This window comes from Mesoplodon densirostris, chromosome 8, assembly GCF_025265405.1.
Source record: "Mesoplodon densirostris isolate mMesDen1 chromosome 8, mMesDen1 primary haplotype, whole genome shotgun sequence".
Lineage (NCBI taxonomy): Eukaryota > Metazoa > Chordata > Mammalia > Artiodactyla > Ziphiidae > Mesoplodon > Mesoplodon densirostris.
The window spans coordinates 104,092,875-104,102,955 of NC_082668.1; the positions used below are offsets into that span (position 1 = coordinate 104,092,875).

Below are 10,081 nucleotides of genomic sequence, written 5' to 3' on the forward strand. Positions count from 1 at the left end.
AGATCCTGCAGCCTCCTTCTCAGCCATGCCTCTTTCCTTGTGTTGCACGTATAGAACTCAGTGGGTCCTGGTGTCCCCCTGGTCTGTAAGCAGCAGCTGTGGTTCCAACAAGAGGGATGTAATCATAAGTCAAGGCCTCCTGTACCATTGACTGATTTGTGCTGTACTTGCTTTATCCTCACTGGCCCTGAGCGTCTTGGCACCTACCCAAGCAGAAAAGGTCCTTCAAGTTCCTTTTGTTCAGTGGCTTTCAACCCTAGTCACACATTAAAATGAGCTGGGGAGTTTAAAAAATATCAGTGTTTTTGTTCCCCACCCTAAATCAACTAAACCAGAATCTCTGTGGGTGAAACTGGATGTAGGTGTCTTTGAAAGCCCTCAACCACACCCCCAGCCCCCAGGAGTTTCAAAAGTACAGTGAAGGTTGAGAACCACTGCTCTCAATCTAAGAGTGGTTGCTGTGGAAGGTAAGTAAGATTCAGTTCAAAAAGTGTGGGGTGTGCAGTAGATACTCCAAAAATACTTCCCTCCAGAACAGCCCAGAAAAGGGTCGGAAAGACAGACAGAGCCATAGCTGCTGTGCTTGCTGCATGCCCTTTTTAATGTCCAACATCTTGGCCATTCAACACCCAGCCCCCATCCAAGGGTGTCCTCTGGGGTCCAGACACAAGTGGGGGAGATGCTAAGGCACCTGGCTCTTGAGGGGGTCCTCCTTAGCGTTGATGTAGCCGTGGATCCAGTCGAGGTAACTGCTGACTTTGGTGTAAACACCGTAGTTGTTGAGGCGCCCGCAGCCCTCGCCCCAGCTCACCAGGCCCACCAGGAACCAGGTGCCGCGGAAGGAGACGACCATAGGTCCCCCGCTGTCACCCTCACAGGCATCCCGCGGGTCCCCCAGGATGCCGGCGCACAGCATGTTCTCGGAGACCTTGTTTTGCATGGCCAGAACGCACATGTTGTGTGGGACCAGGGGGACCTTGACGAAGTTGAGGATGAAGGTGCGGTTTCTCTTGGCCTCGCTGCGGTAGCCCCAGCCTGTCACCACCGTCTCCTGGCCGACCTGGGTGAGCTCGCGCTCCGACAGGCCACTGTCTGGGAGGCAGATGGGCACGATGGTCTGTGAGAGAGTGGCGGGCCGGGCCAGGTGGAGCAGGGCGATGTCATTGTCGCTGGTGCTCTTGGTGTAGTTGGGATGGACAAAGACCTCCTTGATGTCCAGGTCCACCTCCCACTTCTCCCAGCGCCGCAGGTCATACTCCCCTGCAGGGCAGAGGGGCTGTCAGAGTGGGCTTGGGGGAGCCTCCCTCCCCTGGGGCCCCCTGAAGCCAACGTGGCTGCCATGCTCCTGCAGGCCCTCGTGGAGGGACAGCAGGAGTGGTCACCACGTATGCCCGGCACTGTCCTAGGCCACAGGGCTGTGCCTCTGGTCACTATCAAGGGTAACAGCCCATGAGTGTCAGTCCTAAAGGGGCAGAACGCTGGTCTGAATTCAGGACTGGCTCATAGATGGAGCAGTGAGACCTGGGAAGTGACCAGCGGTGGGCAGTCAGCAGGGAAGCCTGAAGCTCCCTGGAGACCTGGGACACAGACCAGAGCTGCAAAGAGAACATGGGACACCTGCCAAGATGAGGGCAGGGCAGGAGCAGCCAGCCGGACACAGGCTCCACCAGGGAAGAAAGATCTGGACCACACACAAGACACAAGGTCTTCTCAGGCGAGGCTGTTGGTTCCTGGAAAGGCGGGGTGAGGGCTTTGCCTCCAAGCCCAGCCCCGCTGGAGGCCACTGGCCTCTGGTTGTGCTGGGCATGAAGGCAGGGTGTGTGAATCTGGTCATTCACTCTCAGTACATATCTTTGCCTTCTTTTTTTTGCATAAAGATTGGAGTGAGAGAACCCCCGCCCCCCAGAAATTGGTAGAGAGTGGGGTCTAGGCTTGGGGAGCCCTGGGCTGTTGCAGGGAAGCAGCTGGCTGCTGTGCCAGATGCCAGGGCCCCCACTGCGCAGTCCATCCCTGTCACTCTGTGTGAAGCGCGGCCCTGAGGACGCCTTCTGGATCTCTGCACCCCAGGGTGCTGCAGGTCCACACACACGGCCACTCCACATAGTGAGAGTGAAGACACAAGTATGTGTGTAACCTCCTCGCTGGCAAACACACATGTGTAAGCACCTGGGCACCAGATTCGAAGAGAATCCCTTACGTGCAAACTACATGGTGTCATTGTGTCTAAAATGCCGCCACAGGAGTGGCGGGGAGGGAGCACACGGGCCTCTTCCCCTGAGATGCCTTCTGTGCGGCTCTGGTGTCCTCTTGCTCAAGCACCCCGGAGACCAGGCTCCCCAAACCCGGCCAGCCCATCTGGGCCACCCCTCCGGCCTGGTTCCAGCCCGCACCAAGCCTGACGATGAGCTTCTTGTGGTCGTCCAAGCAGTGGGCTGCTGTCAGCACCCAGGAGACGTGGACGAGCACTGCCCCGCAGGCCAGCTTCTTCTTCGAGTCCAGCAGGACCACCTGTAATGGGGGGTGAGCAGTGATGGCACCACATGGCCTTCTGACAGCTCCGTGTCGGGGCCCCGGTCTCAGCACAGCCCCAGGCGCTAGCTGCCTAAATAGGTCTTCCCCGGGTTCCCTGGTTACACGGGCATGGACTTATTTGGCATTTTCTTTTCTGCATGTTTGATGGAGTTTGCCTGTTCCAGGGTATCTCCCTGCCTTTGCCTGTGCTGTTCCTATAATCATCCTCAGCAGCATCCAGAGAGTTCTCACCGTCGGGGGCTCAGGCTGGTCGTCGTGTCCTTTGAGAAGCCTTTGAGGCCCCCAGGCTGCCTTGGGAGTCCTCTCCAGGTTCCCTCAGTCCCTATCCTGCCAGCCGGCTCTGGTCCCATTGGGTTGCCTTGTGTTTAGGAGCCTGAATCTCCTGGGGCCTGTGAGCTCTCCAAGACCTGCCAGCCCCCTGCTTTTTTTTTTTTTTTTTTTTTTTTTTTGCGGTACGCGGGCCTCTCACTGCTGTGGCCTCTCCCGTTGTGGAGCACAGGCTCCGGACGCGCAGGCTCAGCGGCCATGGCTCACGGGCCCAGCCGCTCCGCGGCATGTGGGATCTTCCCAGACCGGGGCATGAACCTGTGTCCCCTGCATCAGCAGGCTGACTCCCAACCACTGCGCCACCAGGGAAGCCCCGCCCCTGCTTACTGATCTCTGGACAATCCCCCCCCCCACCCCAGTGCCTGGGGGAGATGGGGACCAAATAAGTGTTAGTTCCCAAGGCGGGGCTGGAGAGGTACTCCGAGGTCAACCCTCCCTCCCAGCCCTTTCCCGCGCAAAACACCGCTCCCCTCCACCAGGCCTCTGCCTCAAATACCACCAGCAGAGCATTATCTTTCCAGCTCTCCTTTCCGCACATTCCCCCCTTGGCCCCCGGTGCCCAGCCCCCCCTGCCCGGCGGCTCCTCTCCCATCGGTTTAGCGCCATCTTTCCCTGGAATCCTCCACCCTTAGCACTGCCGCCCGCATCCCCGCCCCCGCCCCCAAGCAAAGGCTGCACTTCCCTTCCCACTGGTGCCTCCTGAGCAGGAACTGGGCTCAGTGACTCCTGACCCAGCTGGTGAGCCGCTGCCTCTCTCTCCTCTCACCTGCCAGGGGCTCTCTCCCCATCCGGCCTCCTGCCCACTGATGAGCCGTGGATCTAATTGGCCTTCTTGGTCTACTTGGTCTGTGTCACGTTTCAAGTGCTTGCGTTTCTTCTCCATTCGCTTCCCTGGCCTCCCACAAGGGAACGTCACTGAAGGCAGGGGGAGGCTGCTGAGTGCCTGCTGGGCACTGCTCCCGAGACTGCCCTCCCATCTCTGTTCCCCTCCTGCCAGCAGCCTCCTTTGCTGCCTTGTAGGATAAATGATGCTCAGACACTCAATTCTATCAACTTGCAAAGCCCCTCGGGATAGTCAGTCGGTTAATGAACAGCGCCACTTAATGGCAAGTGTCAGACCAAGCAGCATCTCTACCTGGCGGTGTGCCCTTGGGCAGGTCGTTAAAGTTCTCAGAGTTGGGACACCCCAGGGCTGTTGGGAGTAATCCCTGAGATGCACAAGTAAGGTCTCGTGCTGGGATTCTGCCGAGCCCCTAACAGAGGTAAGGACTTATGGGGAGGAGAAGGTGGGCACGCCCAGAGAGCCTCAGAGTGGCTCTGAGCACAGCTGTGAGCTCCTCAGCCCAGAGGAGAGAGCACTGAGCAGAACTGAGGGCTGGGAGGCGGGCCAGGGCCATTCAGGCTGCGATGGGAGATTTAGACTCGCAAGAAGCAGTGGGAAACCATCAGCAGGGGGATTGCCTAGTGACAGAAAATGGAGATGAAACAACAGCGACAAGATTCCAGAAGCTGGACAGCAGAGGGACATGGTAACTGACTTGGCCGACTGAGAAAGCCGAAACCTCAGCCAGTGGTAGGAGACGCTGGGAACAGGCTGCTTGGCAACAGAAACGCCCAGGAAGCCTCCACGTGTCTCTGAAGAAGCTGTGCAGGTGGGGCTACAGCAGGAATGTTGAGAGCTTGTCAAAGAAACTGCTAGAGCCCTAGGCTTCTGTCTCGACCCCTCATCAGTGGCTTGACTCTCCTCTCTGACCCCTGCAGAAGACCCTAGGTGTATTCTCCGCAGAGGGTGAACCAGAAGACCTGGGGACTCCAGGCACCGCCACAGGAAACAGTGACATGCAAGACTGACCAGAGAGTCACGCAGACATCTGCAGACGGGGCAGATGCCAGTTCCTCTCCCCCCTACTCTCCCCAGGGGGCTGGAAGCCAGGCTGGGACCACCCAAGCATGAACTTGGAGGATTCCTCTCAGAAAACGGCCTAAAGACCTAAGAATCTGGGCAGTAGGGGTTCTGCCAGTGACCTGGGCCTTCAGATGGTCTCACAGGAAAGCCCACCAGCCAACAGGTCCACCAGGCATTTCTTTGCAACTTCCTGTGAATCTCTAATTACTTTAAAAGGAATAGTTGGCTTTTTTTTTTTTTTTCAGTAAACGGACTGGAATATAAAGTTGTGGAAAGTTCCCTGAAAGAAGAACACAAAGTCAAAGATACGGAAAATAGAAGAGATAATGAGATAATAAAACTAGAAGATCAATCCGGGGAAAGAGATCTGATTAGGAGGTGTAGAAAGAGAGAACAGAGAAAGCACAGGGCAGGTCATCAAGGAAATAACAAAAGAAATGTTCCTAGAGATAGAAGACACGCATTTCCACATGTAAAGGGCGCTGCACAGTGAATGCAAGAAGATCCACACGGAGGAACAACCTGCTGAAATCGTGGTAAGAGTTGTGAAACTCCGACTGTTGGGTAAGTATATAAATCTGATAGAAATTTAAATGTATAAAAAGGAAAGTAGAAGAGAAGGCAGAATCACGGTTCCTGTCTCTCCTCAGAGAAGCCAGGGGTGAAGGCGGAAATAAAGTCAAGAGAGATGAGGAGGACTCTGGAGGCGTGCCCTCCCCATCCGCTCCTCCCTGGGGAGATGTGCTACCTCTGGGTTCCTGCCCCAGGCCACGCCCCCAGCGTGAGCAGCGGCCCCTGGAGGAAGGCGGGCCGGCGAGGGCAAGAGCGGGCAGGACACCCGCCGAGGGTACCCTCCCTCCCCGTCGGGGCGGCCCGTCTCCTTCGCCTGGGACTCGGCCCTGTGGCTTGCTCCCCGCCCGGGTGCCCCGTGCTGTCCCCCATCTGCGGCTCACCCTTGGGCTCGCAGAGCAGGTGGTCGTCCCCCAGGCGGTAGCCGGGCGCGCAGCGGCAGTGGCGCCCGCCCTCCACCTCCAAGCAATAGTGCGCGCAGCCGCCGTTCTCCGCCGAGCAGTTGGAGAAGCGAACCTCTGCGGGGGACCGGCAGGAGGGCGCCGAGAGAGCGCGGCGCTCTGCGCGCCCGGCCCCGCCCCCGGCCCCGGGGAGCTCCCCGGCCCGCCGCCCGCCGCCCCTCACCTTGAAGGCAGTAGCGGCCCTCCCAGCCCTGCGCGCAGTCGCAGCGGAAGCCGCCCAGGCCGTCGATGCACGTGCCGCGCCCGCAGCACGGGCTGTCGCACGGGTGCGCCGGCGGCGGGGCCGCGCACTGGTCCCCGTCTGCGACGAGGGATAAGGCGGGGATCACGGAGGTCCGCCGGCCCCGTCCCCATGCCCCCAGCGGCCTAGAGACCTCGAGGGGCACGGGCACCGCGGCCAGGGGTCTGGAGCGCACTCACCGTGGTACTTGGACCAGAAGGCCATCTGCGGAGAGAAGGGGCGGCGTCAGGGGCCGTCAGCCCACCTGTGTAGATGGGGAGCCCCCGGGGCCCCTCCCCGGGCTGGCCCAGGTCCGGCAGGCAGCATCTAAGCGGGCAGGGAAGGGAAGGGCTTCCACACAAAGAGGGGTCAACCCCAGCCTCTGGGCAGCTGCAGCCTGAGAAAAGCCAGGCTCCTTGCCCCTCTGCCCATCTCCACCCTACATCCCAAACCCGCCCCCCCGTCCCCCGCCCGTGCAGCTGGAAGCTTCCTCTGGGCACTGGCCTGGCTGCTACCCCAGCAGCCTCTGCAAAGGAAGGGACCCAAATCCCACCCCCATCCAGGGTCTGCCTGCTTCCAGCTCCATCCCTCCAGGCACTGGACATCTGCTCTTTCCCTGAACCTGTCCTCAGAGCTGGGTGACTAGCAGGACATGGTGCGTGAGACACGGCTTTTGCCGGTTGAGAAAGTCTGTTTTTCTAACCAGCTCTCTGGTGTCACTTCTGCTGCTGGGCTGGGACCACCAGTCCCCGAGATCCACTGCTTGATGCCCAGGCCGAAAGCCCCCCTGCTGGCCTGGGAGACCCTGGGAGGGGGGGAGGTGGGAGGCATGGGAGGGGTGTGATGTGCCCAGGCTGTGCCTGCTGAAAATCATCTTGGCATCTGCTGAGGAGGCCATTTGGGGAAAGAGGCAGTGGAGATGGTGGCTGAGGGCAAGAGAGGAAGCCACCCAGAGCTCCGCCTTCAGCTGTGAGAGCTGAGTGGGAAGGGCATACCTGCAGACAGCTTGAAGGGGACCCAGGTGGTGGCACAACCCCCAGGTCCTAGTCGCTAAAGTGAGCTCTGGGTGCTGGAGGGGGTCTGAGCCTTGTATCAGGAACACCTCCCTTACTGAGCACATCCTAACACCTCAGGGCCACCACCACAGGGCCCTGGGGGCCAGAGAGGACACAGACCCTTTCCTTGGGTCCCCTGAGCAATCAGGTTTCACCCCTGGAGTATCTAAGGCACAGAGGGAGTGTGTGCGCCCAGACATCAGGGAGTCTTGGGTCACCTGGTCAGCAGGGTGGAAGCAGGGGTGGTGGCCTCTGGATCAGAGGGGGAGAGAAGAGGGGAGGCCGTGGTGGCCAGTCGCAGGTGGAGAGGGGGACTCAGCTACCTCCAGTGGGATTGGGTGGGAATCCCAGCCTAAGGCTTCCCCAGATGCTTCTCACGCTCATTGCAGAGTTCTGTTTCTTGGAGTCCCATGTGCTCTGGCCAAGACCATAGGGCCGTTCACTCCACTGCTGCACCCCTGGCAAGCTGGGAGGGTAAGGGGCTGGTGCCCACCGCTTCCCAGGACTCCCAGGGGGCCCCCGGCTGCCGCTCCAGGTCCCACTCCTGAACCTCAAACTCTGCACCCAGTCGGGCGGCCTTACTGTGTCTTCCATGTTTTGGAAAATCTCCCGAGCTTCCTCAATTTCACAGGTCTCCTCTCTGCACTCGCGTTCCAGGCTGCCGGGCCGCAGCTCCTCCAGGAAGGTGTTGGCGCGTTTGCGGATCCGCAGCACCTGGTGGGCACTCCGATGGCTGGAGAACACTGAGGCTGGGAGGGGGACAGGGAGCTCGCGTTGGTGGGGGGCCCGCAGTGAGGGGGCCCGGCTGGGGAGTCCCTGGGGAGGTTTTCATTTCTGGTCCCTCAAGATTATAATTCCAGGTACCGATACCCTCTACTCCTCCCGAAGCAGGGGGCCGGCCATCGGAGGACAGGACACTTGACCATTCAGAGTGCGTGCACAGAGGCCGACAGACCTCCCTCCCTCCGAACCCAGCCCAACCTGCGTGTGACCCTGAGCCCATGTCTTTACCTCTCTAAACTTCAGTTTATTCATCAAAAAATGAGGATGAGATAATCACGTAAAACACTTAGTACAGTGCCTGGCAGGGAAATGTCACTGGCAGCCAGTGACAAATGCCACGTGCTGCTGCTGTTGTTATTATTCTACCGCAAAGGTAAATGGGTCTTGTTCTCCAGGCACACCTTGTGCAACCCCGTCTTGAAGCCGTCCCTCCATCATCCCTGCCCTCCCCTCCTCCCCCGCTCCTCATGGAGCATTTCCCACGCCCTTCCCCTAGGGCAGGCACACCTGGACAAGGCAGACCTGCCACCCGGGGAGCATCACCCAATGTCTCCTGGGCTCTGAGAGGTGTCTGCCTTGGGGGCAGGGGGACAGCTAGGGTGTAGGGACCAAGGCAGGGGAGTGAGCAAGAGAGGCTCGAGGATGCCAGGGCCAGGAAGGGCATCCTGAGGAAAGGAAGATGTGCCGGACTGAGTCTGGACGTGGGAGCCAGGAGGACCGCAGGTGGGGACCGGGGCTGGGAGTGGGGAGGAAGGGCCGCCAGGAAGACAAGCAGCGCAGGAAGAGGCATACATGGAAGAAACAGCCCACGGTGGCTGCAGGAGGTGTGGGGGGAGGGCTGCCTAAGAAACCAGGCAGCACAGCTGTCCTGCAGGCCCCCTCCCCCAGCATCCTGGCCTCCTCCTCTCCACATCCCGGTCCCCTGGCCGTGGGGACAAGGGGAGGGGTTGGGGGCAGGATAGCGGCCAGCAGATGAGCGTTTTAGGAGGACAGGCTGCTCTGGGGCAGTTTGCCTGACAGCGGGGCCTGGCGCTCTCACAGTTGAAGGAGTGAGCGGTGGAGTGAGGAGACCCAGGGGACTCTGTGACCAATCCCCCAGGTAGGAGGAAGGACGTGACCCCACTACCCCGGGGGCTCCCTGCCATCACCACAGGACTCAGCCCCTGAGCAGCGGCCTGTGTTCCCCTCAGTTAATTTATCCCTGTTCCCTCAGGTCCGCCTCTCATCTCCTCTCGCCCTGAGGCTCAGGGGAGCCGGTGAAAGGTGTGAAGACCCCGAGGGTCCCGAGGAGGGGGGTGGGAGAGCGGCCTTACCGGGAGGAGCTGGTGTGCTGGAAACTCCCCAGATCGTCACGAACAAGAAGAGGCTTGTAAGCTGCCACATTCTGAACTTGCTGCCACCTGTCTGAGGAGGACTTCTGAGCTTCCAGCAGCCCCGCCAGCCCCCCGCCCCCCGCCAGCTCTGCCCCCTACCCCGGCCCCGGGTGGGAGCTGAATGAACCAGCGATCGCCAGGGCCAAAGCTGGGGTGGGGGTCCCTGTTCGCTATTCAGACACCCATGGGGCGCCTCCGTCCCCTTGTCTATATGGGGCTAAGGTCACACGACCCGAGCCTGCAGGTTGAAGAGAGGAAGTGGAAGGGGCCGTGACCTGGTGACGATCAAAGGGGACTCGACACAGAAGGGTGATGGGCAGGTGCACCCAGAACGTTCCTGCCCTCCCTGGGTGAGGAGTCGGGGGTGACGCCTCTGCTGATCTAAAGGCCAGGTTAAGAAGAAGAACGGACGTTTATTGGACAGTCACGGTGTCTTTCAAGAAATTTGTACATGGTTCAGAGGACAGGCCACCGAGTCAGAGCGCCTGGTGCAAATCCCAGCTCCAGGACAGGATTGTCGGGCAAGATCCCTAACTGCTCCTCAGTTGCCTCATTTGTAAAGCGGATAGAAAAACTGTATTTCTGCCTCAGAGGGTTATCGTGAGAATTAAATGAGTTAATCTACATAAAGCTGTTGAATAGGTTTGCACAGAGCAAACACTCAGTAAGCATGAGCTACCATTATCCCAGCGAAGGCTCACCACCACCCAAGAGGTAGGTATTAATGTTGTCACCCCAGTTCACAGAGGGGGCGATTGAGGCTCACAGGAGAGAAATCGCTTATTAAACACCCACAGCCAGGAAGCGGAGGAGCTAGTGCTTGAGCTCAGGCCTGTGTGGCTCCAGGCCTGGAA

At 59.5% G+C, this 10,081-nt stretch overlaps 1 protein-coding gene across 1 annotated transcript; it reads right to left on the reverse strand.

The window, feature by feature from the left end:
- Window positions 1-640: 640 nt before the first annotated feature.
- Window positions 641-9,237, reverse strand: PROC (protein C, inactivator of coagulation factors Va and VIIIa). The gene is given in 8 exon segments (XM_060106745.1): window positions 641-1,260; window positions 2,391-2,508; window positions 3,626-3,774; window positions 5,719-5,890; window positions 5,892-6,097; window positions 6,217-6,241; window positions 7,654-7,820; window positions 9,168-9,237. Coding segments are annotated over 8 exon segments (1,485 nt in total). The 3' UTR covers window positions 641-682.
- Between the last annotated feature and the right edge of the window lie 844 nt (window positions 9,238-10,081).